The following is a 27896-nucleotide window of genomic DNA, read 5'->3' as shown; positions in this document are numbered from 1 at the left end:
ATAGAAGGTTTCAAAATTGTGAGGGGATTCAACAAGGAGAAACTATTTCCACTGGCAGGTGGGTCGGTAACCTGAGGGCACAGACTTTAAAATAGTTGTTAAAAGAGCATAGTGAGGAGAAATTTGTTTACACACTGAGTTGTTCGGATCTGGAATGCATTGCCTGAAAGGGCGGTGAAAGCCGATTCGATAACAGCTTTTAAGAGAGAAGTAGATAATTATTTGGGGAGGATAAGTTTGCAGGGCTGCGGGGAGAGAGCAGAGTGGGATTGAATTGTTAACTCTTTTCAAAGAGCCAGCACAGACACGATGGGCTGAATAGCCTCCTTCTGTGCTGTATAATTCTATGATTTTATGAATTTCACTTTTCCAATTTATGTAGCCTGTGATCAATACCATGAGAATATAGAGTATTTATTGAAGTACAAATATATATTGCTTCATGACTTGTTAGAAGAAGCAGGTTTGACATCCTAACAAGCTTCTGGTTTCTGAATTCTGAATATTAAAATATTAAGGAAAACTCCTGAATTATGACATTTCAAAATTCTGGGAGAATGCTATAAATATCTCTTCTTTTAAAATAAATCCATTAGGCTGTGAAGGTTTTGAATATAACTATTGTGAAATGCACAATGTTTATGTTCTTAGCCAACTGGATATTCAAATGATATTCAGATTTTTAGTAGGTGAAAGATTAACAAAATATAATTAAGTGCCTGCTGCTTGCAGCACAAAAGTATTTTGAGGCATTTCAACGTGAAAAGGTGCTATAAAAATCAATTTTGTTTCCTAATAATGGTACCAATGGTACCAAACTAAAATAAAAGCAATATAGGAATTGGTTCTCTTAATATCAAAGAATTTTACTACTGATTAGTACAATACGGCAGTTAAGGAGTTAAAGTATTTGAGTACAGTCCTGTTCCTTCTCTCCTCTGTTTTCTCCTCCCTTTCTCTCTCCCACTGTACTGTCAAGGCACTACTGCAGTGGGTTGACATCCTGAAGAGTTAAATGTCTTCTTGTCAGTTGGCTGTGAGCAGCTGCAATGGCCAATAGATTTAAAGGTTCCTTCTGACTGACAGTAGTAGTTTGCAGGAGGTGGATCTTATTTGTAATCCTTCATGCTTTGTGGAAACCGGGAAGCCATTTTGGAATGCTGTGGTGTTGACTCAGAAATGTTCATCGGCAAGTTGTGAAAGTTTGCTTTCAATTAGCATTAACCAACAGTGAATACAAGGATTTGCACTATGGGAAGACTCCCCTGCATCTAGAGATGTAAATCAGAGCAGTGAACGTAGAACATTTGGGTTTGCTGTCTTGCGAATTTGCATCAGAAGGTTATACAAGCAGAATCACTGAAGGTTGCATGGGCAAGTCTTCTGTTGCAGGCTGACTTACTATATATTGCTTGATGCTTAAATATTTCCAGTACGTCTGAATGCATGGCAGATGTAATGTGAAATATTGTTTTTTAAAGAGTCAATGGCCTAAACTAAGGCATGCTGTTTGATACAGTAGACATATATAGCTAATTTCACACTTTTCCTACATGCATGAACAATTGGTGTAATTTATTTTGTCTTCATTAATGTTTGGCTTCAGTCTTGTTGTGCATGTTTTGTTTCTTTACTGCGTGTTGACGTTGTACCCGTGTGTTCAGCCTGTTAGCCTGCCTTTTAATTGTCTCGGCATTTGACCTCCCTTAGATTATTCATATGAAAATGAGGTTAATGTTTTTATAATCAATTAAAATAAAATCTTGGAAATAACTTACGAAAACAAGAAAACAGTGCATATAAATGTATCTGAAACAATCAGGCATTTTATGGACCATAGATTTATAGTGAAGGAATACTTTGAGGGGCGATTACAAAAATATATTTTGAAATATTCATTGTTCAAGCACAATCTCTTTCAGTGGATTAGTTGTATGTTGCCTTGAGCTGCACAACTGTTTGTGTGTTTAACACTGACTGTATTTAAGGCATTTTTGATAATAGCAGATGTGATACTTATTTTTCTCTTCCTTTCCACAACCGCCCTCCACTGTTTCTGGATGACTACTTTTGAGAAGTGACAGTTTGATTTTCATTTTAATGTTGGAAACTTGCAGGATGGAAGCAGTTCATTTTTAGATTAGTTTCGCAAGAATGTTTATGAAAGTGTGTATATGTGAGAGAGACTGATCTCGTAAGATAGCATGTGCATGGGTCACATTTATAAATGTCTTATCTACTGCTCCTGCTTTCCTGTTCCATGCTCAAATCAACATTAATGGGTATTATCAAGTGCACCAGCATGTCCAGACATTATCACAAAATATTTTTCGGCTGTCACCGATTCTCACAAATTGAGCAACGAGCAGAATTTTAATGATTTTGTTTGAAAAAAATCACATTCATGAGATGTTAGAAGCTCAGATTGCTAACAGCTGTACCAATTAATTGTTTTGTAAATCTTTCAAAATGTTTTGTACATATGGTCTCAGAAAATGTCGATTAAGCTCTGAGCATTAACAAATCTAATGCAAACTATGGCATTGGGAAAAATGCATTACATTTATTATTTATCTAATTGGAATAAAATTAGATTTGCCTAGAATTTATGGAATAGAACTGCATTATATGGAACAGGCTTTTGTTACGTTACAAGTGCAGATAATCTTGATTTTTGGCTCTTCATGATGGCTGATAGAGAGGTATATTTTTTCGGTGTGTTTTCCCCCGTGTGCACCTCATTCAGCATTAGGCCTCGTATACTCACATGATGTCACATAGGAATATTCTGAATCTGTTACCCAAACACTAATAAATTGAAATAATGTTTCCTGATTTTGACAGTGTTTAAAAACATAAATGTAAATTGCTTAGTGTATTCAATTGAGACATTATTTTTAGCATGTAATGAATTTGACTTAAAGTGAGCATTTTTAAAAATCTTTTGCCTCAGGAATCTGCAGAGCGAAACAAACTTCAAAAGCAGCTGTAATGTAATTTATTGTCAAAGTGGTGAGGATAACTAACAAGCTTAATTTAGAAGCATGCAAAGCCCTGTAAGATTGATGCAAATAAGTGTCGAGTTTCAGGAGAGTATCCTTTGTTTATGTATCTGGATTAATTTACCTTTATTGAGACCTGAAATATGAGGAGGGAGCCGGTTTATGAAATTTGTAGAAAGCTAATTTCTAAGTTGTTGACTATTTAAAATAGCAATCAAGGTCTCTTGAACCTGATCCTTCCCCAAAACACTATTTACTATGTTGAAGACTCTTTCCATTCCCTGAAATATCTTTGGTCCTCGTAATCACTCGGTCTGCTTCCAGAATTTTACCTCTTGTCATTTGTGCTTGAACCTCAAGAAAATATAAGCTAGCAAAATAATTTATTTTCTATTCATCTATGCAGAAAGGGAAATTCTGATCATCGAATGATTTATTTGAGTTATTCAAAATAAGATGATGCAAGTATTTCATTATCTTGTCGGGGAACATTATGTGAAATACTGAAATAGACTCTTTAGGAGTTAATGAGGGTACCATGAGCATCAGAATTCAGCTATTATTAATGCTTGTTTGTGCATGTTTGTAAATGGTAACAGTTTAGAATATTCTTGTGTTCACCAATATGCTCTCTGTTATAGAAAACCATAAGCAGCATAATGATGTCTAGTTCTAATGCTGAATATAACATCACTGCATTTTAAGCTTGTTACATAACAAGTACAAATCTCGTACAAAGCTATTAATAAATAGGGGAATAGCTGTTATTGCTATCATTTGACTACAGTGGAGTCCTGTAGTTCAGTGGTTAGAGCACTTGCAAGCAAGAGATCTGGGTTTGATTCCCAGTAGGGCGAAACCTTAGGGCAAGTTTCCTTACTCCACACGCCTGATTATAATCCCTCAGCAAAAAAAACAATAATAATTTGGTCACTTCAGTGCACAAATGTTTGTGGGACACTGCTGTGCGCAATTGGCTGCCGTGTTTTGCCCACAAAATATACAGTCAATTCACTTTACAGTACATTCTGTGAAGCACTTTGAGACGTCTCGAAGATGTGAAAAAGCGCTTTATCAAATGCAAGGATTATTATTATCATTTTGAACAGTCCAAAAATTGGTACAAAAATCCTAAGACATGTTTAACTTTTTTATGGTCATAAAGTACACCAAATCTGTCTTGTAAACATTCCCTGGACGTACTTTAAATTCAATCTATATGGAACTATATCTTGCATTTATAACTTGTGTGATAACCTCTTGGGTATTTACTTCCACCCTATTTACTTTCAACAGCAGAATGTCAGATGTGATGTTCTACAATGCTGAATTGCTTCAAGTTCCATTGAATTTGCTTCAAAAGGAAAATGTGAAATATTGAATACTGTTTGTAATATCACCAACTGTCTTTTCCAGAAGTTATCATTTTACTTTTAAACTTTCATGTTAACAAAAGCATAGGGAAGCATATGGTATATGGATAGTACCTATCCTGGGTAGTATAGAACCACAGAAATTGTAGCACAAATTACACTGGAAAAAAATACTTTTTTAATCCCCATTACCCTTCGATTTGAAATAATGCCAGCAATGGGATGGTCCATATCTTGTTAGATAACTTCAAAGCTGATTAGTCTGTGGCCCAAAACATAATGGCACTATGATATTTTTGTAATTGTCAGATCTGAACAGTAGGATTACTGCAGGGAAAACGTGTTATCTGCTTTCTGGGCTGCATCTCATACCAGCACTTGGCAAGATATAGGTTTAGTGATTCAATTGCATGCTTAAACATAATTGCATCTTGTAACGGATAAACTGGTTGAACACAGATTGGACTTTTTATAATAGTAAACTGAAATGTACATGGTCTTGAGTTGCTTGGAAGTATTGCATTACGTTATTTGTTTCACCCTTGCAGTAGAACGAATTGACCATGGATTTTTCACGTCTACATATATACACTCCTCCTCAATATGTGCCAGAGAACACTGGCTATACCTATGCACTCAGGTGAGACTTGCAGCTAAGGTGCATGGTGTCTGTTTTTAATTTATAAATAAATTTCTATCCAATGACTTGTTAAAGAATATTTAAATTTACCACATACAAAATGTATCACAACAAAGTCAGTGAAACATTGTCTTGACTTTGCACCAACTATATTGAATGTAAACCATTGGTAGTTCTGCATTTGTTCCAAAACTAAAAGTAAGGCAATTGCAATATGAAACTAGTTTTCAATGTGAACAGCTCGGTTGATGTTGCAAAGGGAATTTAAGTGAGAAATGAGAGTTGATATAATAATAAGCCCAAACTTAGTATTTTTGCTGGTTATTGAGGTGAGCATAAAATGCCCTGTAATGTGATAGAAATGTTAATTGGAGCATTTCTAAAGGAGCCTATTTGTAAATGTTTTATTCTACATTGTTGTCTAATTTTATGTCACCCTCTGCTCAAGACTCCTGTTCTAATTAAGCCTTCTCTCAATAGTTCTTTTTGTCATGAATGAGACACCTGGTGAGAGCATTCCAGTTGTCTGAGGACACTTGTATAAAAACATGACAGTCGCATGTTTACAAGAAAATTGCAGCTGTCATTTCTTTCTCACTAACACTGCCAATATTTGTTTAATGGAAGGAGGCCAACAATACTGACAGATGCACATCAGCAAGTATAGGAGGTTTAAAGTAGAAAGCAGACTGTCTTGTTCAAAAGCCTCAGAGCTGATAATTGGCTTTTGAAATAAACTAATCCTACAGCATGAAACAAAGAACTACGATGTGTCCGATTTACACAAGAGTCACTCTTCTCCATTTCCGCTTTGAATATCCTGGACAAGGTTTCAAATGTCTGTACACAATTTCATGATGATATAAAAGTACATTATGTCCCTTAGAGGAGAAACCAGCATTTGATCAAGTTTTTAATCAACTAAAATTATTTGGCTCATGAGTATCTGGTGTGGAGAGAAGTTTGATTAATAAAGAAAATACATTTTAAAATGGTGTGAGTAATTATGTGAACAACATGGGAATTACTGCATGTAAATTGCTCCATTTATGTTATGCAATTTTCTCATTTGGAGGTATACAGCTTAATCCTAGCAAACTGCCCTTTCTCCACTCCATTTTATTTGTTTTAAAAGCTTAACAAATTCCCTTTTATATGTTAAGGTCTTAGCTTTGATTGTACCTCGTGACAAAGGAAGAGTACTATGTAAAGTTTACTATGATGCAAACTTATGGAAATCAAATTTTAATGGGATCTTCAATTCCTCTACAATAGTTTATGAAACATTTCAGATCATCCAGAATTTAATAGTTAATAATTTGACAAATTGTTTAAGCAATTTGGAACGCTACCCTTATTGAAAATCTAGATCATATATTAAATGCGCTTTTTCCCAACTGCTTGTGCTATCAGGAAATGTTAACCTAGAATTTAAGGGAGATCACTGCTATGCGATCAGCATGGTGGCATCTGATAAGTACAGCAATGTAACAATGTTGGCTTTCTTATAAACCAGAAAGTAAAGATAGTTCAACAATACGTCCGGTTAAAAATCAAATCAAGATTGTCTATAAGGTAATTGATTATCAAATTGTAAGTTCTGTTTTCCTCTTAAATCAAATAATAGTGACCATGAATAGATGTCTTATTGTTATAATTGAGGTTGAATTGAGTTCTGTTTACATACCTCACTGAAAATGTGTTTGTTGCATATTTTCCATTTAAACTGGTTTACTAAGCTGCCCAATGCTGCTCTTTAAGTGCATAATGGGTGCGGTGCGTAAAGGCATTTCTCTTTCCCACCTTTATTGCTGTTTTTTAATAACTTTTGACATTGTGTAAATGTCTATATTGGAGCTCAGTGTGAGCATAGTCCTGTGTTCTGCCACTTCACATGGTGCAAAATGTTGTTACTGTTTCACTACTTTGCAGCTTTGATGAAGTAGTGAAGAGCTGAATGGGTTTGCTGGCCAAGTGATATTTTCTGTTAGTTGCATTATTGAAGACTTCAGAATTTCTTTACAGAGTTACAGGAGAGGTGAGACTATGGAGGTATTTCAATATGAAGACAAGGATCTTGAAATTGGTCCGCTAGAGGATGGGACAGCCAGTGGAGTCGAGCAAAAATAGGGTTATAGGCTGACGTAGCTTGGTACAGGAGAGTACACAGGCTTCAGAGTTCTGGATGGTCTGCACATTGAGCTGCGGAGTCGGGCAAGCATTGAGTTGGAATAACGTAGCCTATTTGGTGAAAAAGATGGGTGAGAGTCTCAGCAGCATGGACGGAGAGGTTGTGCGGGTGGTCAGAGAAAGCCAAGAGATTGAGCACTCAGATTTAGGATCTTGACCTGGGCATTATTAGAGCGGGATGGAATCCAGATTGGAGGGGCTCAAAAAGGCAAATGGTGGAAGAGGAAGGAGTAAAGCTTTGGCAAGGGAGGTGGGGGCGGTGTGGAAATGACTCGTTCCCGCACCTTAAAGAGGAAGAAAGGTTAGAGATGGCTCGGTAGTTGGAGAGCATGATGAGTCAAGCGAGGATTTCAGGGTGAGTTGGCCATACTTTATTAGGGTGTTGATTACTGCCCTACCTTTAATTATTTCTTGTGGAATGGTCGGCAAGTGTTTTGACAGATAATTTGATTTGAACAATTGTGTCTTGCCGACCTTGCCATTTGGCTTGACATTAAATTATATGTGGTTATGATAATTTCTATGCATAGCCTATATTCTAAGAAACTGACTGGCTTTGCCTTGTTAACACTGTGATCATGAAATAAAAAAGTAGGTTCATGTCGGGAATTCAAAGTCATATTCTAACCTGACACTCCAGTGTAGTAGTGCTGTGGTGTGCTGCATTGTGACTGCTTTCCTTCGGGTGAGATGTTGAGCCAATGCCCATCTGCCTGTTCAGGTGGACATTAAAGATCCCTTGGCATTCTTTGAAAAGAGAAGGGAATCTCTCCTGATGTCCTGGCCAACAATCCTTTAAATAAAATTGATGATTTACTCCATGCTGTGTGCAAATTGGCTGCCTCCTTTACCCCTACAAAAAATAATCACTGCATTTTACAGTATTTCCTGTAAAAGCACTTTGGGACATCCTCCGGAAGTGAAAGGCGCTATACCAAATGTAAGGATTATTTATTCATTCGTTCGTTCGTTTGTTTGTTTGTTTGTTTATAAGAGATTGGGCATGTAACAGATGAAAGAACACACTTTGGGAATAAGGGAATGAAGGATATTGGGGGCAGTATAGGTAATAGCCTTCGGGCTCTGTTTGGAGTTTGTTCTCCTGACTCACAAAACAACACACAATATGAGAGGAAATGTATTATTTCAAATGAAAGTAAAAGAAGAAATTTGCATGGGGCTTTAAACCACTAGATTATATACATGACTAAAGTGGTTTGCGTGACCCTCGTGTGGTGATGCATAAGTTGTCAAAGTTTTGTGATTTGTGTGGTGAATCAATGCTACAATTGTGAAAAAATGTTTGATGAAGAGAAATCATATCTAGGGCTTATTGGTGTGAAGTTGCATAGAAGTACTTGCTGTAGTGCATTTGTAAACCTTTACATTGTTAAGCAAACTGGATTTTTTCCTTGTTCAGATATTGGAGAGCAGAGTGTTCAACTGGCTGGGTAATATGAGGGGAGGTATCACAGTTAGCAATCTAATACTAATGTTTTAGACATATTGGTCTATATAAATTTTATATTACCACTAATTATATTAATCAATGTAATGCTTGATGAGTCTTTTGTTAAATGAAGTGCGAGTGTTCAACTTCTGAATTGCTAAATTGAGGATTTCATCACTGACATCTGATGGGAAGGTTTGCTTACATTTTGAGCAGGATAGTGACAACCACTGTGAAATAGTGGTTGAAACACTTGTAGCTAGATGTGGGTTTAAGATTTATTACAATATAAAGTACTATCTCTACAATACTGGTTATTCCTGTGCTGTTTATATATCTACATTGATGCAGTTTGTCAATTAAACAGAAAGTTTTAGGTACTGTCATAAGAGTTTTGTGTTTTAAGATGTTAAAATGGAGCATCTGGTTGAATTATTGTACATTGTCCATTTGGGGAAGCTACCATCTCTTACTTGACATTTAATTTATAAACTGCATTCGGGAAATCACATCAAATGTTGATGTTTGGCTCCTCGATTGTGCCTTTGGTCTCCCTCCCACCTCTCTGCCTTCCCTCACCCCTATACCACCCCTCCCCCATGCTCGGGCCCCTACACCTGACTGTTCAGCGCTTTGGGACGTCCTCCCGACGTGAAAGACGCTCTATAAATTAATTTTTTTTGTTGTTGTAGGTCTATAAATGTTGTTGGTTCATTCAGTGAGTTTTAATCTTAATTACATTTGTTTTTAAATTCTCACACAAATCTTCTGTTACTCTTCTGACGAGTATGGAAGCTCAAAATACAAAAGGACATTATTGTTATGTTTCATTGGGAGGCAGGCCGATGTAAACCAACCACTTGCAGAGTTCTCTCAGGGTCCATCTCATTATTAACATTGCTGTATTGTCTGCTTGTTGGTTACAAGCCCCATCCTTCAATATGAGTCAGAAAAAAAGTTTGAAGCAACAGGTAGCGTTTCCAAGAGAGAGATGTAATTGCTAAGCAGTCCACTCCGATGAATTTGATGTTTTGGACCCCGAATCAGTAAAATATTAATAGCTTGATATTTAAAGCAAATTTAATTTTTTTAATATGTGACATGCTATCTATTTTAGTCCCAAACAAATATTTCTTGGAGAGGTTTTTGCTTTGAAAGCGGAAGAGGATCAGTGATTGCAATTAGTCAATATTTATCTTAAATTGGCTCTTGGCACAAATGTATACAAGCTCCAGGGAGACTATGATTAAGCTGGGAATAGTGATTGGCACTGTAGATAGTTCCAAAGATAATTCCAAATGAATCTGAATCAACCTCTGCAGCTCCCGACTACATTGATTACAAAGAAGAATTGAGCAAGAGCTCAGAACAGATTATCTTATCTGTCTGTCCCTGTGAATCATGGGGAGGAGCATGGAAAAGTTACTGCATTACTTTTACATCCTATTATGTTGGTAATGATCTGAGGATTTATTGTTATAACGTATATAAACATTAAATGAGGATTTGAAAGATCCCAAAAGATAGACATAAAATAGTAATTGTAAGAGGTATGAAGAACTGGTAAGTTTACTATCACTTTTCCATCTACAAATAGTTCCTCTCTATCACAGTAAATCCTGTGAAGCATTTTGAGACGTCCTCTTAACATGAGAGGCGCTATACCAAATGCAAGTATTATCTAGGATAGTTCTACTTTTAGGCTTTGGCTTGCGGGATTGAGAACATTGAGCTAGACTGGCTGATCAGCCATCAACAATCACTTGAATTACTGCAGACTTGCCTGCCTTTGACATTTCCTAATTAATAGTATTTGTTCAGTGCTGCCATAAACACAGAACATTTAAATGTAAATGTGCTGTATCTTACAAAATGTGTAATTTTGGTGATTTATACTATTAAATATTTGCCTAAATTTCTGATGTAGTAATTTTATTAAATTCACAAAATCTATTTTAGTTTTCAAGCGCCTTTGTCCTTAGATTCATAGATTAATCACTGTCTTAACTTGCACGATACATACTGCATGTTTTTTAAGTCCGCATTCATCACTGGTGTTTTGAGAAGAACTGTAAATGTAGAAATTTTTTAAAAAGCGTAGCTGAATCTGGCCACCAGTAGGTTGATCATTCAGAGCTTTTCTTGTATTGAGGTTTTTCATGAATATTGTGGTCTGCATTGTGATATGCTAATCCGGTGCGTTTTATTACAGTTCCAGCTACTCTACAGAAGCAGTGGATTTTGAAACTAAGCATAAGCTGCCTCCAGTTTATGATTCACCAAGAATGTCTCGACGCAGGTTGCGTCCTGTGAACGCTGAATACTATTCACCAGACCGTGTACACAATGACAGTTTGTGTGGTAACCACTCTTACGCAGGAAATGTACTGTCCATGTCCAACAAAGAATCTTCATCTAGGTAAGCTTAATAATTTCTATAATACTTTTCACATAAAACAAGTGTCCCAAAGTGCTGAGACTAATCAAATGTTATCAGACACGATAGCTAATTTTTACAGCAGCAGCAACATGTCACAAATAATGAGGTACATAGACAATCTGAATTTTGGTGGTGAATTTGGATAGAGGAACCAAACTCTTCTTTGAAAATTGGATGGGGAGGGTTTCTCTTCATATCTACCCAAATCACAAGGCTTAAATCGGTGACTCCAATCAAACAAAATCTAGAATTGGGTCCTTTGGTTGCAAGCGTAGCTGCAATGGGTATAACTCGTACAAATTAACAACAAATTATGGAGGAAGCTTCTTGATTAAGCACCCTTCAGCAGCAATACGTTTTAGTATAATAATAATCTTTGTATTTCATACAGAGTCTTATCCCTTCTTCTGTCTCAATAGAGTTATTTAAGGGAAAGCATTGAATAATCTTCACCAAAGTTGCTCTGGTCTATCTCTAGGAGTTCAAAACAGAAGCACAGAAGTGTAAGCAAACCGTCTGTTGCTGCTTCACATCATACTCCAAGGAAAATCTCAAGTGACCTCTCTCTGACAGGTCAGAGTAGCATCCTTAGTTACACCAGTGATTCATCAATATTGTCCACAGTACTCGATGAGTCTTCAATTCAAGAAAGAACAGAACTTGGAAACTTTTGGGGTAAGTAATACAAAATTGTCAACTTTCAAACCATTTGTAAAAAAAATTTTAAAAAGTAATACAATGTCCTGATTCTTGCTTCAAACTTGTTAATCCTTAAAAAAAGTATAGCTGAAATATTGTAACAATAATCCTTGCATTTATTGCAGCACCTTTCATGTCGGGAGATGTTTCAAATGCTTCACAAGATGTTTTAAAGTGTCATGAGTTTTATGTATTTTGTTGGCAAACGTGACAACCAATTTGCACACAGCAATGTCCTGTAAACAGTCATGAAATCGATGACTCGTTTAGTGGATTGTTTGCCAATTCAAATCTGAATTTATTCAATTTCCTCTGTCAAGCTTTGAATTATTAGTTATTATTAAACCAGCATTATTTAAAAACCTTCATTTGTTCCTTGCTTAACACTATCTTTTAGAAGCTTTATCACTACCACCTGTTGATGGCAAAAGAGTTTAGTGCAGCGTTGAATGGTTTTTGAGGATATCCTCTTAGAAACCACAAATGCTTTTAGGAAACCACTTTTACCGCATAAAACGAGAATTGAGAGTTGGAGAGTGCAGCCTTAACACAAATTTGAATGATGCTCTGTATCTGCACAAACAAAACCATACTGAACAAATGCATGGTTTTGGTAGCCAGGAACTTACAATTCTAACCAAAAAGTCTGGTTTGAATCTATTTTAAGCTCAAACTTTACACACAACATTCACTTTCAAAGATTGCTGGCAATAATCAAGAAGCTTTAATGCCAGCAATCTTTGAGATTTATTTATTTGCCTAATATGTACCTGTGCCAAAGGACATTGTGACACTCTTATCTTTTGGCACTGTGTATAGAATACATATTTCTGTATTGTACCACCTTTGAACAGTCATTGTGTGTATATGGTCCATATACAGTTGTCCAAATCTAAAGTTAAACTAATAAAATTCTGAATATTCTCAAAAGCTTGTTTGTATTCTAAAAACTGAGACATGCTCCTGATGTGAAAGATGCTAAATGTAAATTGCATTCAAGCCTGTTTTCACGTCTGTATAACCCAATGCACGTAACCTTAAAAAATACCCTCTTTTGGGGGATCTATTTTACAGTATTTCTTAATAAAGGATACCATTAAAATTCCCATTGAACACTTCAGAAGTAGTAGATTGCATTAGAGCAGAGTTCCCGTTGGTTGGCTCGACATACTTCAGTCATTGGAAGGAGTTCCATTTGCATGACTTGAATTTCTTATTAATGAATCTAATCATTGCTACCAATTAGACCCATTGATGCTGCTTAACATTCTTTATTTTGTGGCTGCAGAGATATTTGTGTATGAACTAAATAGATTGTCAACTGAATTACAGTTATTGATTGGAACATTCACATTGATGTTGATCCTGGATAAGCTCTATCAGTCCTGGAAATGCAACAGCGCCAGGGAACAATTAGTTTGCTCTATTGTACAAAACAAATTGCCATAAATATTTAAGGTAAATGCTTTGAAGGGGACTAATATGAAAAATGTTTTTTATTGTTTTGATAGGGTTAGATGATGATGACGATACTAAAGGTAAAAGTTTTCACTTGTTTGTTCCATTTGACAGATTATTGTCCATGAGCTAGGCACAGATATATATACTTTGAACAATTGAACTTGTATTCTCTTTATTGTGCTAGGTGGTAATGCATCCTCAAATTGGGCAAATGGAGATGTAGTAATGGCTGAAAAGCAGATGGCCATGATTAATGGCTACACCTGTTCTGACTGCAGTATTCTCTCTGAAAGAAATGATGTCCTGACTGCATACTCCACCTCCCATGCTGCATCTTCAATGGTGTACTCCAGAAACCGAAACAAGAAGGACAAATTAAGTAAGTGATTGACAATTAGGTCAACCTAGCAGTGGATCCCATTTCTCTACTTAGTTTTTAAAAATATTTTTTTAATATTCTATGGGTAGTGTCTTCAAGGAGGTGGTGAGATAACTTCCAACTACGTAGTTCGAGCTTTGGTCACCATCTCATGATACTAGACTAAACAGTTGCATTGGTGGAAGCTTGTGTTAGGTCACCTGCTTAGTTGAAGAATGATGCTTTGTCTTTGAAAAGGTTTAAAAAGAACAGATAACTTAATCAGGAAGTGGAATGAAAACGAAACCGTTTTTGCTTTGGCAAAGCCACTACCCAAACTAAGCATTTGGGACAACCTTAAAGTTGTCTGATTCAATTCCAGGTCTGTGCTGTAATTACCTTAACCAGTGCAGCAGGTGAGGTGTTATAATTGTTTTCAGAGCTTCAGAGTCCCTGGGCCTGAGAGAGGAAAAATCAGTGCAGCTGGAAGTATTTGTTGGGAAAGCGAAGCTTTACTGCAATACCAATTTTGTGTACAATAAAAGCAAAAACAGCAAATTGGCAAATGCTACAGATTTCAGACCATATATATGTTTTCCTTTGGTATGATGCAGTAGTTGAACAAAAAAATTCACTTTTTTGAGAGAGTAATTATAATTTGTAGGATATTAGCATATACTGGATTTTAATTTTGCTATAGATGAATAAATGATTTGTTCCTTTTGTAAATTGATTATGTGTCATCTCAAACAAGGGCTCTTAACTTAGAAGTCTCACTTTTGGGCTTGAGTTTAGCTGGTATGTGGAGTGGAAAATATTGCCGGTGCATTAGGGAGCACTGTTCTAAGGTTGGTGCAGAAAGAGAAGAAATGTGCATCTAATTTCACTTTGTGGCATGAGACTGTTCAGTAAGATACTTGCGTTCCCCAAATAAGGAAGTGCTCCATTTCCTTGCACCAGCTTCTCTGCTATTATATTTTTAATTCCATTGATCTGACTCGGGAAGTGCTTCTGAATGTAAGAACAATGATATTTTAAAAAAACGCTGCATTTACTTCATTTTATTTAGGAGGAATTCAGTTATTCACGAATCAGAAGTTTAAGTTGGCAAAGTATGCTGTTACAACTACACTTGCATGGTTTTTACAACTTTATCAGACAATTTTGATGAAGACTGGGTTTTACTCCAAAGGTACATAATTGGGAAGGAACAAAGTGCTTGCATGTCCTTCAGTCTATTTGCACTGCCTATAATGGCCGATTTTTTTTCTTCCTCAAATAATGCATTCGCTTGTTCTGAATTCTCGTACCTTGCACTATAAGATACTGGCTGTGGTCCATTTGTTTTGTTTTTTCTTCTGAAATGCTAAAAAGTACGATATATTTTAAACCTTCTAATTACTCTGCTGAAATAATAAATGTCACAGCTTTTCTCTTTGCTGCTGATGTTCAGTTTCAGGCCTTTGCTTGGTCTTCCTCACTTGGTTGCATCTAAACTTCCTGCTGCACTGAAAGACACTCAGAATGAGCTTACAGTTGAGTTTTTGTGCAATTAACACTGTTAATGGGTCTTAAGTGAGCCATATCTTCAGTTCTGTGCTTGCTTACACGGGTGGTCGATTGACCTTTTAATGAATATGTTGGCATGCATGATCGGTGTTGTCCTGGCTACATGGAAATACAGCATCTATATGCCCAGATAGCCCAGAATTTGCAGAAATATTTTGCTCTTATCTCAAAATACAGTTAAGAATTGGTTTCTGTGTTGCAGCCCATTCAAGTTACTGTGGAAGAATGAATGTAAAAGAGTTGATTACTGGGGATGGACATCTGAATATAAATGGGGAATCTTTGTGTAAGTATTCAGGATTCAAGCCTGCTGTTGTCGCTCGTGGTTTTCTGTGGGGTAAAATGCACTTGACCACAATCTGGGTCCACTTTATTTCACCCGCTAATTTATTGTACTGCAATAATCAACAGGTGATGACTGTAAGGGGATGAAACATGATACCCACAGATCCATTGAGTTGCAGTCCACAAAGTGCACGAAGTTCACACGAATCACAAGGACTGTCTGGCTGATCTTTGCTTATGCAGGTTAACTTTTAGACATTTCTTTTGATTTATTTTTATCCTCTTATTTGCAGCCGCAATGTTGTGAAAAATGCTGTGAGATGTAGTGCCAGTGACATTGGGACATGTTGAGCCCTTTTATAACAATTTTCCATTAACTTGTGTGGCGTAATACGTAACCATTGTCAGCAGAATTGCTTCAATTTCAAAACGTTTGCAGATTGATTTGCTTTATATTTGTAGGTTCTCTCTTGCTGCAAGTGATGCAGGCTGGTGGTGCGGCTGCCTGGTTTATATCCAGGAAGATCTTATCTATTCTGTGGTTGGCAATTGTTTCTCCAGGTTATTTAATTTTTATTTTTTTTATTATGTTCAGCATCTGTTCCATCTGTTTTTTTCAGGCTTGGTGCTGTAGCTTGCACTGCATGGCTGTGTTGTAGAACCCTGTTGACCTCCAGCACAAAGCTTTGTGCAATAGTGGGATGGTTTTAGTAGTGCTGCATCATGGCTGAGTTCTCCTTGCTTTATTCGTATATGTAGTGCTTGCTTTGAGACTTGTATGCCCTTACAGAAATGTAGTTGGCAATGTTCGTACAGCTTCTTCCTTTGCAGGATTTGCATGTGCTTCAGAATTCTTCCTTTCCCCTGAGTGAGCATCTTGTTACTTGATCGTGATCATTCTTTTTTCATTCTTGCAGGGAAGGCAGCATCTGCAGCGTTCTGGTGGCTTGGAACTGGATGGTACCAACTGATTACTCTAATGTCTCTCCTTGATGTATTTTTGCTCACCAGGTATGTTCTGAAGTCAAGACTGCAATGATCTTTTTTGGTCCAAAAATGTTTCTATGAAAGTATAGAATTACATAGGCTGTAAAACCCAGAATTACATAGCACCAAAATCAGCCATTCGGCCCAACTAGCTGAGCTGTTACTTATACTTCACATGGGCAGGCCCTTCTATTCCTTTTATTAATATTATATATCCACCTTATTGAACCCTTTCATGATTTTAAACACTTCTATCAAATCCTCTCAAATGCCTCTTCTGAAGTCCTGTAGATCAGTGGTTAGAGCACTCGCCTCACAAGCAGGGGACCTGGGTTCAACTCCCAGCAGGGCGAAATGTTGGGCAAGCTTCCTTACTCCACACGCCTCTGTTTACCTAGAGGTAAGTAGGATCCCGGTTGTTAGTCGATTGGCGGATCGCTTTTCCGGGGGTAATAATTTCTTTAAAAAATTGATCACTTCAATCCATGACTGTTTGTGGGACATTCCGGTGCACAATTGGCTGCCGTGTTTCGCCTACAAAATACAGCCAATTCACTTTACAGTATATTCCATGAAGCACTTTGAGACGTCTGGAAGATGTGTTAAGATGCTATATAAAATGCAAGGAATATTATCTCCAGAGAAAAAAGCTTCAACCTGTCCATTTTTTATAGTTGATTCCTCTCATCCCCGGCAACATTCTAGTAAATCTACAGTGCGCACTCGGGGAGTATCTGGAACGTACATTTTTTTTTAATGCAAGTTCTAGTAATTTAGGATTGGTTTAAAAGGCCTTTTTTAGATGCACTTGTCTGATAACTTGTCACTCCCAAGGGAGAGGGCTCAGTGACTAAGTTATCAGGAGTGGCAGTTAGGCATATGTATAAATATGTAAATAAATATGGCCAAGATATTGATAGCAGGATGACATGAAGTGGTAGTGACAAGTTAAACCAGAATCGAGTTATCAGGAGCTTATTGTAATTTTTTTGGAATTCTCAGATGCCTTCCCAAATTTCTCAGGTGGTTGCTTTTGTTGATCCCGTTTCTTCTTTTGTTCGGTAAGTACATATTCACAAACTAGCACTTAACAATAAGATGTAGTTAAAATGTACAACTAAATGAAGCACTGGCTGACGACCAGTGCCAAAACATGCTGGGGGGAAAAGAATCCGAGTTGGATTGACAGTTTATCGAATCCACCTATCAAATAAAGTGCTCTATGTAAACAAATGTACTGTACAAGAATTTAATATTTAAACATCTCCAAAGACTAGATCTGCAGCACTAACACTTAATGCTAGGGACATATGGACATGGCAACAAATACTGTACCGGTGTGTAATTTGTAAAGGTGCTGTGTTACCTTAGATAACCTAATAGTGCAAATTGTTACGGTTTAGATGATTTCTTTAAGGGCTAATGTGTGGAACCTATAGATATGATGACAAACATTGTATGTTCAGTAGTATGTGGTTTTAGATAGTTTGTCATGACTCACTCGTGAGATTAACCTGCTAATATGGTCAAAATTCCTCCATCTGTTTGATCTACGTGGTGAGTTTCCATAGAATTTCTTTCCCTTTCTTCACTTTCTCTAATTTATTTTGTGTCTATCGTAGCATTTGTTCCAAACTTTTTTAAAATGTGTATCAGCTGACTGACCCATTCTCACAGATAGACTAGTACTATTAAACCAAGACGCTCCACCTGGTGGCTTGTTTTAAAATGTGTTTAGGTGCAGATAACTTGATAAATAGCAGTGGGACTACGTGGGTGGTGGGAAGGGAGGCTGGTGTGGTGGAAACCCTTTTTTAAAAAGTACTATGTATTGCAGTAATTGCCATTTGCATTGTGAATTACAGAATCAAAATATATTAACATAAAACTATTTAATGGCAGAAGCAAAGATTTACATAGAAGTTGTTGAACTACTATTTTACGGTTTATCCATTGAAAATAATTTAACCTCAGCAGTAGGACTAGGTTCTTCAGCCATTCAAGTCTGCTGTGACATTTTATTGTACATGTTAACTCTTTATTGTAAATATTTATGTACAGCAAGTTAACCATGAAGGCTGTCTTTTTTTTCCTGATAGGTTTATGGTACTTTGGCCTGGCAGGTCTATGGGCGTTCTTGCCTATTTTTAATGGGACAGCAGTGCAGACAACTCAGAGTTCAAAAGAAATTTTACCAAATATCCAAACAAATGAGGAGGCTTCTACTTCTATTCCATTTCCACTGGTAACTCTTTCCACCAAATATTTTGTGCAGTGTTCATTAAAGTAATAGGTTCGGCTTTGTGACTCCCAGTGGCTTCTCTTTCAGAGTACTGGACACTCTTGGGACTGGCATCGTGTGGCTGAGCTAGAAAAGCAGATCGCTGCATTAAATGACCGATGTGTTCAAAGCACCCAAACTTCAGATGATCGTTACAGTCATTTTGCAAGTTTGCTGCAAAAACTAAAGGACCAGGTTAAGATAATGAGTGACAAAGAAACAATCCTGGTTCTGATAAGAAATGCTATCAGCCAGCATGTGCAATTGCTTCGGGAAGAGATGAAAAGGGAAGGAACTGATGTTAAGGAGGTAAGCTGCTTGGAATATTCCAGTCAAAGATGACCCTGGTCAAGTGTGTCGTGTGCAACCATTCTGTGCCTATAATAAAATAATAATCCTTGCATTTGGTATAACGCTTTTCACATCTTCTTGATGTTTCAAAGCGCTTCACAGAATATGCTGTAAAGTGAATTGACCGATTATTTGTGGGCGAAAGCTTATAATGCTCAAGGGATTTCAGAACAGGAAGTCCAAATTATATTTAATTATGTAACAGTTAATTTACTTTACAGTATAATTTGTGAAGCACTTTGAGACATCTTGAAGACGAGATAAGGCACTATATCAAATGCAAGGTTTATTATTATTATTTTCTGCTACAAAATTGCTAACCATCCCCACCCACAACATATATAGTGCTCCAGAAACTGGTCGTAAGTGCTAGTCGTTTTTTCTTGTGAACGGGAGACACAACTGGCTCTCTAAATATTATTAGTATTTGCCAACTCAATGTGTAAACATATCCAACTTGGGCAAAAGATATTTGGTTCTGTTCAATTGAACCAGTCAAGCATCTTCCATTGCCATCCTCCAATTATTGGTAACTCTGAAATGTTCCTGGGAAGTGTGAGAAACTGCTATTTGTGACAATTCATTTATTCAGTTTTCTTGTTAAATGACCAGTAGATCAAACTTGTACAAACTTTAGAACAGCCAAATTTGGCAGCGTTAGTGTTTTCGTTCTGTTAAGTCCGCTTTCATAAGCAGAGTGCAAGCATTTATTTGTTTTGGAACTGATTTGGTATGTTTTATTTATATGAATATTTTGTTTTGAAAAACAAACTTCTCCTTTCTGTCCCAGAGCAAGTTTGTGGCTTTACATCAGAAACTTGAGTCACGGATTGCTGAACTAGAGTTTCTGCTTCAGAGTTTATCCAGCAAATCTGAGGTATGACCAGTTGTGGCTTTCTCATTCTGTCCATACAAGGAACTTGTCGTTGTAGTTCAAAGGAGCTGGAAACAAAGCTACTTGATGTTTCAAAGCAACTCCCGGCTTCCGCTAGAGATCTTTACACGTGATTGTTGTGGGTTTCTTGCAAGCGCAGATCGAAAACCTGAAAAGACTAGAATTTTTAAATGTAAGGCTGCTCTGTGTCTGATGCAATTGTCAACGTTGCTACTTGCGCATTAATTAGGGCTGTTGGAGGCCAGTTTGAATCATTGCGTCTGCAACTGTTCTGTTACATTAGTATAATTGTAATATGCTCTTGTATTTGAGCAATTTTCCGAATGTATTTTACAAGTTCTGTTAAGCAATAATTGAAATTGTATTCAAGCCAGAAAGTTTTGTGAACTGTGAAAGTCTGAATAATTATATCAGTAATCCTTGTTTGCTTAAATCCATTGTATTCATCAGACTCAGCTTTGATACAATATAATCTGTCTTGTGACATCTTTCTTGCACAATAATTACTGGCTTCCAATGTTTCTGAAACAATGCTGGCCTGAATTTTTATTGTTGAACATTCTAGTTGGCCTTCTGCTATGAATCTTATTGCGCAAATAGGCAGGGTCGCCAAGTCCGTGGATTTCCCATGGATTTGGGCTTTTCGCAATGCATTGCATCTGTTGAGTTTCTCAAAAATGTATTACTATGAATGCCATTTCTTAATATAAAACTAATGATTTTTCTTTTACTCCACTAGGAGGTTCACAAGGAAGTGGTAACTGCAAAAAACAGCCTTGTGAAGTAAGTTGTTAGTTTTGTCCTGTGATACTGGTACCACATTGCTGTAATCTACAACATGTAACATTTCTCATTGCCTGCTACATGTAGCTTTGATTTATTTTTCAAGTGGTCAGAGCAAAGAACAGTACCATCACCTTGTGTCTGAACTGAAGAGACTTGACCTTGAATTGTCCACAGTTAAATCAGAACTGTCAAATATGCATGATTTGAAAGCATCTTGTGCAAAAATGGATACAATACAGGGGAACGTAAGTGTTAATTAATCCATTTTGTTATTAAAAAAAGGTTTGCTGAAATTGCTGTATGTGTTGCGCTTAAAGCTACTGCCCCCAATGGATGAATGCTTTTTTCTTTAGCGATGACTTTAAGCAACACCAACAACAAAATTATATTTGTATGGCGCCTTTCACGTCGGGAGGATGTCCCAAGGCACTGGACAGACAGAGTTCTAGATCCGAGCTGGGGCTCGGGGAGGGTGGAGGGCAGGGAGATTGAAGGCACAGAAGTTCCAACAATTTTGTTTGTGTGCTGTGTGTAAATCACTTGCCACCCTGCTTTTACAGGTAGATGCTCAAGTCAGAGAACTGGTCAACTTACTGGTGTTTGGGAGCCATCAAGAAACTTCACCTGAATCCTTCAAGGATTGGCTGTCTTCGCAGTTTGTCAGCCAAACTGATTTCCAGTCCCTATTAAAAAGTCTTGAAGTGAAAATCCTGAAAAATCTTACGCAGTATTGGGTGGAAACCAAAAAAATGCCGGATGCAGAGACTGCTACATGTGCAGTCAACAATGCAGGAATCGGTGGCATTTCAGAGCAGGTGAGCACAACTGAAATTCGAATGCCCTGTGCATTATATTAGAATTGCTTTTGTTTAATGTGCAGAGTAGGCAGATTGTACCCAATCTCAGCTACGCCCATCCATATTCGCTCCTTCTGAATCTATCATGCAGTATGTGTTGTGTTTACATAGGTATGACCAAGCTCAAATCAACCTGAGCATTCAATGAAATTGGATGGGAATATATCCATGATCTCACCAGTTATATAAAAAAAATCCAGATACTGAAAGAATACTATAAATGCATAAGAAGACTTAATGGTTCTCCCACTCGTTCTTTTTCTCTTAATAAATAAAATAATAATCTTGCATTTGATATAGCACTTTTCAAATCTTCTAGACATCTCAAACGCTTTACAGAATGTACTGTAAAGTGAATTGACTGTATATTTATGGGTGAAAATATAGTCCACTCTTGATCACTTTGTCTCTGATCTGAGTCCCCTCTCTGGTCTGCAGACTCACCAGTTAAATCATTTTGAAGGTCTGACCACACCGGAACAAAGATTTTATCAAACCATCAATTAAGATTCAGATTGAGGCTTTAAAGGATTTATTCAGTTTGAGGTGTGAAAGAACTTGCACATTATCTTTGGGACAACGTTGTTGAAATCTTACCTCTCAACCCATTTACATCTGAGCGCGTTCTTTCAGCCATCTTTGAGATATCACAGAGAACATTACTGTTGAGTGTTCATGTTGCTGGATGTTCCTTATGGTTGATTGACAGATTTCAATTTTTTTTAAAAAAAAGTTGCAGTTTTCTTCATATTCATATTTCCTGTAGGACTGATTTGAATTTGGCCCCTGGTTAATGGGACTAGACGTATGTCTCCCAACTGACTTTGAATGTGCTATTAAATGAGCTTGGGCCAACTCAGTAAATTCGTGAATACTGGGGATAATGAGCATTGTTGCAGACAATATAGGGAGTTTTATGCAATTTCTACCATGGAAATGATTAATGCTAATAGAAAGGCATTTTATTTCTTGGAGCAACTTATCATTTTCCACCTTAGTGAGTGTGTTCACTAATTTAGTTACTATTTTGGGTTCTTATTTTATGTTCTGCTCTGCATTCCACTGTTCCTGGACTGAAACACACCCACACCATCTTGTAGAGGATAGGAAAGTGTTCCAGTGTTACCTTTTCACCCTAAGGTTTTAAACCAGAGTGGAAATAATCCTCTTAAGAGTCTTATACAAGTAATGGATTTCAATCACTTTCAGTTTACTGTGACTTGATGAATCTTCATTCACGTGCTTTGAGGAGTGAATAAATGTAACTTTATAATCCCAAAATACTTGCCAGCTTTTTAGGATGTAAATTGCTTGTCTTTTTTTCTCGCCTTACCTTTAATTGTCTCTTCCCGACTCCCTCACAGCAAGTGCATATGATTGTGAAAAATGCTTTGAAATTATACAGTGAAGATCAGACCGGCATGGTGGATTTTGCTTTGGAATCTGGAGGTGAGCATAAATAATTATTTGTTTGTGCTTTCCAAGTCTCTCCTCGCAATTGCTGTGAATGTGAAGTATCAAATAGAAACAAATCAATTTTTAATATACTTTAAAAGTCAGTTTGAAACTCCATCACAGTTACAAATTCCAGTTAAAGCAAATTATGAAGACAGTATAGTTTTGTTTAGACAATGTAAGTGTAATGTCCTTCGTGGAACCCATCCTATATACTTTACCTAACCATTTCTGTGTAATAAATGGTTACAAATTCAGCCTTGTACAAGGACAATATACCTGTTTTTGTTATGACAGGATTATACATGTAACATTCCTTAAAGTACAACAGCCGCAATACGATTAGAATGTCATATGTATTTGTGTACCGTGGCACCCTTTAACAAAACGTGCCTTTTGACCACGTACAGAAGGATGTAACTTCCAGGAGCTACGTTTAAATTAAGTTGATTTGAATAGGCAAACTATACTACAAATGATTTTAACCCAAGATTAACACGCCCATCAGTTGCAGAAAGCAGTTAGTGAAGTCACTGCTGCATGGGAAGCTTGAGTCATTCCAAGTTGAGTAGTTCCTGGCTTAAGTGCCAGATTCCCGATCTTCCCCCGACTTGGCATCGTGCTCCTTCACTATCAAGCGCTCTGGGATGCTACCCTCCGTGGGGGTGCTATATAAATGCAAGTTGTTGTTGTTCTGTATAGACTCGAATCTAGCCATGGATCATACACCTCCCAATTAGGTTTTTTTTTAAAAAACCTTGGTGAACGGAGCATAAATATCCTTCACACTTATCTTGACAGAGATAGAATCAGTTTGTTGTATTGTTTGTTCATTCAAGTTCACCTGCTATTTCTGAGGTAATATTTGCATACACTGCACTTGGAACAATGTGCCGCCTGCATTAAGCCCTTGGTTACGAAAGCTCCATGAAGCTGTTTTTAAAAAATCAAACTGAATTCCAGCTTCCTTACTCTCTTACCCCTCTTTTGATCGTCCACATTTTAAATCATTTAACTGAAGAAAATCATTTTCTTTTGTATAAATTGTGTCATTGTTTATTTCGGAGCTGGAAGCTCTACATTTGATCTCTGGCTGAAAATGACATGCTACAAAATCCAAACATTGTTTCTTTGTAAAAGCAACCAGTCAAACCTGTAACTTGTTTCATTTACTTGACATTGGGCGTTCCTGGTACTTGATAAAATAACTTAGTTCATAACCTGAGTGCAACACTGGGCCACAATTTGATCATGTAGAAGTAATGCTACAAACTCATTGCCTGTTTTTGTAAAATATTTGGATAGTTTCTCAGGACTAATGTGGCTTTGTTGAATTCTTCTTTGTTTAATATCATTCAAGCTAGCAAATTGATTGTTGAAGTGGCTGTATGAAAGCTGTTAGAAGTGGCAGATCAGCAGATTTTTTTATTTGTATAATATTTGGTCACTCAATCCACGACTGTTTGTGGAACACTGCTGTGAGCAATTGACCTCCGTGTTTCACCCACAAAATATACAGCATATTCTGTGAAGCTCTTTGAAGACATGATAAGATGCTATATCAAATGCAAGGATTATTATATATTATATATAATACATATCATTAATATAAATCTATTGGGCTTCTTGAATGTGTTAGTTGAGATGATTTTATAGAATTCAACCCCCTCCTTAAAAACCTTTTGTGGTGTAGTTTATTTAATCTGCAAATACAGACTTGCTGATCAAGCGTATGGTTTGTTTGTAGGTGGCAGCATCTTGAGCACTCGCTGTTCTGAAACCTACGAAACTAAAACAGCTCTGATGAGTCTTTTTGGAATTCCACTTTGGTATTTCTCACAGTCCCCGAGAGTGGTGATCCAGGTGAGGTGCTTGAGATATGCTTTCTGTGCTATTGGGTGCAGTTCCCAAAGCATTTAAGTTCACAGGTACAGAGACGCAGAAATTTCCCCACCTCCTGCTTGTACAATGTCTATTTCAGTTAACTGTGTTAAGAAATCGACTATTCTGATAAAGTTAACTCTTAATGTGGTATTGGAAATTGAAATCTTGGTGTTTTTATTGTGTTATAGAGCTGCATTGCAGTACCATCTGCTGTCCCATTTACTGTATTACTGTCTGAGTCTGCTGAAGCCAATACATTTGCTTTTATTGATAGCTGCTGCCTCTCGTGGCATTGCAGGGTAGTGTTTATAATGCTAGTTTCCCCCTCAGAACTGCTGGATGTAACAAAACGTGGGAAATTCACTCTGACCCATCAGAAAGGGCACAGAGATGAATTGAAGTATGAACATTGTTTTGAAGAAATTGTAGGTTTGAATGCATTGACATCGCTTCAGGAAGAGTTTAATCTTTCTAGCTTTGCTGACACATCTCTTCTTCCTTGTAGCCAGATGTTTACCCTGGGAACTGCTGGGCATTCAAAGGATCACAGGGCTATCTAGTTATTCGCCTTTCTGTAAAGGTTCACCCTGTTGCCTTTACACTGGAGCACATACCAAAGTCCCTGTCACCGACTGGCAACATCAGCAGTTCTCCCAAGCAGTTCAGCGTCTACGTAAGTATAATTAATATATACAGGAAACAAAAGGATAGGAAATGCTGTTTTCAGGGCAGAGAGGCAATCAAGTATGCTGGTCATTGTGACATGGTCCTGGTTTGCGCTTTGGGTTCCTTGTGCAATAAGTTACCGCAGCTCATATCCATCAGAAGGGTGATCAGAAAGAGGATTGAATGGCTAAACAAAGTATCTTGTTCTGGAACACCGGGCTGCTCAGTAACAAGTCACAACCAGACTTGTCAAGACAAGACAAGGGAGAAGAAAGGGAGAACCGTTTTTTAAAAGATAATGCTGTTTCATTAACTTTCAAAAGAAATCTTTAAACAGTCAGCAATTTTGTTTGAGGTGGCAAAACAATGTTTGTTTAAAAATCCATCAGAAAAAGAAACCAAGTATTCTGATCCAAAGTTGTGTGACCTGGAATCCTGATGTTTCCTCCTTCAGGGCCTTGATGATGAGTATGAAGAGGAAGGCACACTGCTCGGGAAATACATGTATGACAAAGATGAAACAGCGATCCAGACTTTCTTTGTCACGGTAACTATTTCTACATTTAGCTGTAGGGTACATTAGCTACATTTAACTTTTATTCTGTTTTAAAGATTTTCAGCCGCAGTTTGTGTTTTCTCAGTTGCATGTCATATTTCCAGTTACTTTCTCGAGTGTAAGTAATGAAAGATGCATTAACAATTCTGTTAAATAAAGAGTTATGGATTTTGTACCAAACATTGGCAACAATGTAACAATTGGCAATTATATATTGCTTTAAATCCATAGGGCTTCTTGAATGTGAGTTAGTTGAGGTGATTTTATAGAATTCAACCCCTTAAAAACCTTTTGTGGTGTGGTTTACAAAAGGTAGTTCTTTGGACTGGGACCGTGATACTGAGCTGGTGTTAGCCATAGACTCAGCCAGCTGGTATCTGAATTTGTTTTGGGAGAAAAAGGATACATTAGATTTTTATTCCAAAGTTGATTGCAGTTTGTGGAGCAATACTATGAATAATTGAAAAGCGTCTTGAAGATTTTGATATATCTGGGAAATTATCTTTCAGTAAGGCTCTCTCATAGTGTCAAAGCCCGTCATTAAAATGTTAGCATTGGTCATTCGCTTACAATTACACAATTGTGGCACTTTACAGTAAATTTTGTGAAGCACTTTGATGTCTTCCTGACATTTTTTCTTTGAAAGAATTATTACCTCTGAAAAAGCGATCTGACACTCGACTTAACAACTGGGTTTCTATTTACTGCTAGGTAAACAGAGACATGTGGAGTAAGGAAACTTGCCCAACACTTCGCCCTGCCGCGAATTGAACCCAGTGCTCTCGCTTGCGAGGCGAGTGCTCTAACCACTGAGCTACAGGACTCTACATATCAAATGTTTTGAGACTGTCTCATTGTCTCGTTGGCGCTTGAGAACTGGAGTAACTGCTATTTTTTTTCCACATTAGGAGGAGATCCTGGGGAGCTTCCAAATAATTGAACTTCGAGTACTTTCAAACTGGGGTCACCCCGAGTACACCTGCCTCTATCGGTTCAGAGTGCACGGAGACCCGGTGAAGGAGTAAAAGTGGACTTCACTGAGCATGTAAAACTGTGTAAATACTGGAAAAACTGGGAATAATTTAATGAACACTGGAATTTGTTCTTGGGGACTGAGGCACAAATAACATGCTGGATCACACATCCTGGACGTAACATCGGATGTAGTTGACCAATATAAGACCATTGCCAGCCGAATAGTTAATGGCTTTACAGCCTCAGAGAGAATGTTGTCGTTTTTATTTGGGAAATGTCTAGTGTGTTTTACACACAAGGGGAATATTGACTGTCGTTGAAAGAGTTGAAGGGAAATGACCATCTTTACTGGATAATGTTTATTTGAATGTATATTGCACAACAGTCCTCATTTGTAAAGAATTCTTCAAAAAATATAGTTATATCAAGTAGTATAATCCATATATTTAACTATATAAAGCAAAAACCAGGGACCTGTATAGGACATGTCCAGGTATATTTGAAAACCTATGACAAGTAAACCAAGGCTCTTGTAAAGCAAAATTAGAGAATTTGGGGGTGGATCTTTGTGAATAACTATTTATTTTTCAAGAGAAACGTAGGACTTTGTGCAATGTATTTTTGTAAATTTTTCACTTTGTCGAACAGTGTTTTTATTTCCTTGACTGTCATAAAACTGACAATGCTATTCAGATGTTTAAATAAAGATTTAATTTTTTTGCTAGACTGCATGTAA

The 27896-nt window shown here is 37.1% G+C and overlaps 1 protein-coding gene across 5 annotated transcripts; it reads left to right on the top strand.

Annotated features, from left to right (window-relative positions):
• Positions 1-1121: 1121 nt before the first annotated feature.
• Positions 1122-27896, top strand: LOC103178683 (SUN domain-containing protein 1). 5 transcript variants are annotated; one of them, XM_007893547.2, is made up of 23 exons: positions 1122-1189; positions 4924-5015; positions 10868-11074; positions 11574-11770; positions 13306-13332; positions 13440-13634; positions 14683-14805; positions 15385-15468; positions 15594-15710; positions 15930-16028; positions 16385-16478; positions 17457-17515; positions 18554-18699; positions 18784-19044; positions 19877-19963; positions 20721-20764; positions 20871-21012; positions 21328-21582; positions 22989-23073; positions 24827-24942; positions 25469-25636; positions 26084-26176; positions 27094-27896. In XM_007893547.2, exons 2-23 carry the CDS (start codon positions 4939-4941, stop codon positions 27208-27210), a joined length of 2793 nt encoding a protein of 930 aa, XP_007891738.1. In that variant the 5' UTR covers positions 1122-1189; positions 4924-4938; the 3' UTR covers positions 27211-27896. The 5 variants fall into 5 exon arrangements, with proteins under 5 accessions (XP_007891738.1, XP_007891737.1, XP_007891736.1 ...); XM_007893546.2 differs by having other exon boundaries at positions 1136-1279; XM_007893545.2 differs by having other exon boundaries at positions 1136-1341.

Source organism: Callorhinchus milii, unplaced genomic scaffold (assembly GCF_018977255.1).
Source record: "Callorhinchus milii isolate IMCB2004 unplaced genomic scaffold, IMCB_Cmil_1.0 Scaffold16, whole genome shotgun sequence".
Classification (NCBI taxonomy): Eukaryota; Metazoa; Chordata; class Chondrichthyes; order Chimaeriformes; family Callorhinchidae; genus Callorhinchus; species Callorhinchus milii.
The sequence above is the reverse complement of the archived record's forward strand: the minus strand, read 5'-3'. Positions and strand labels throughout refer to the sequence as shown.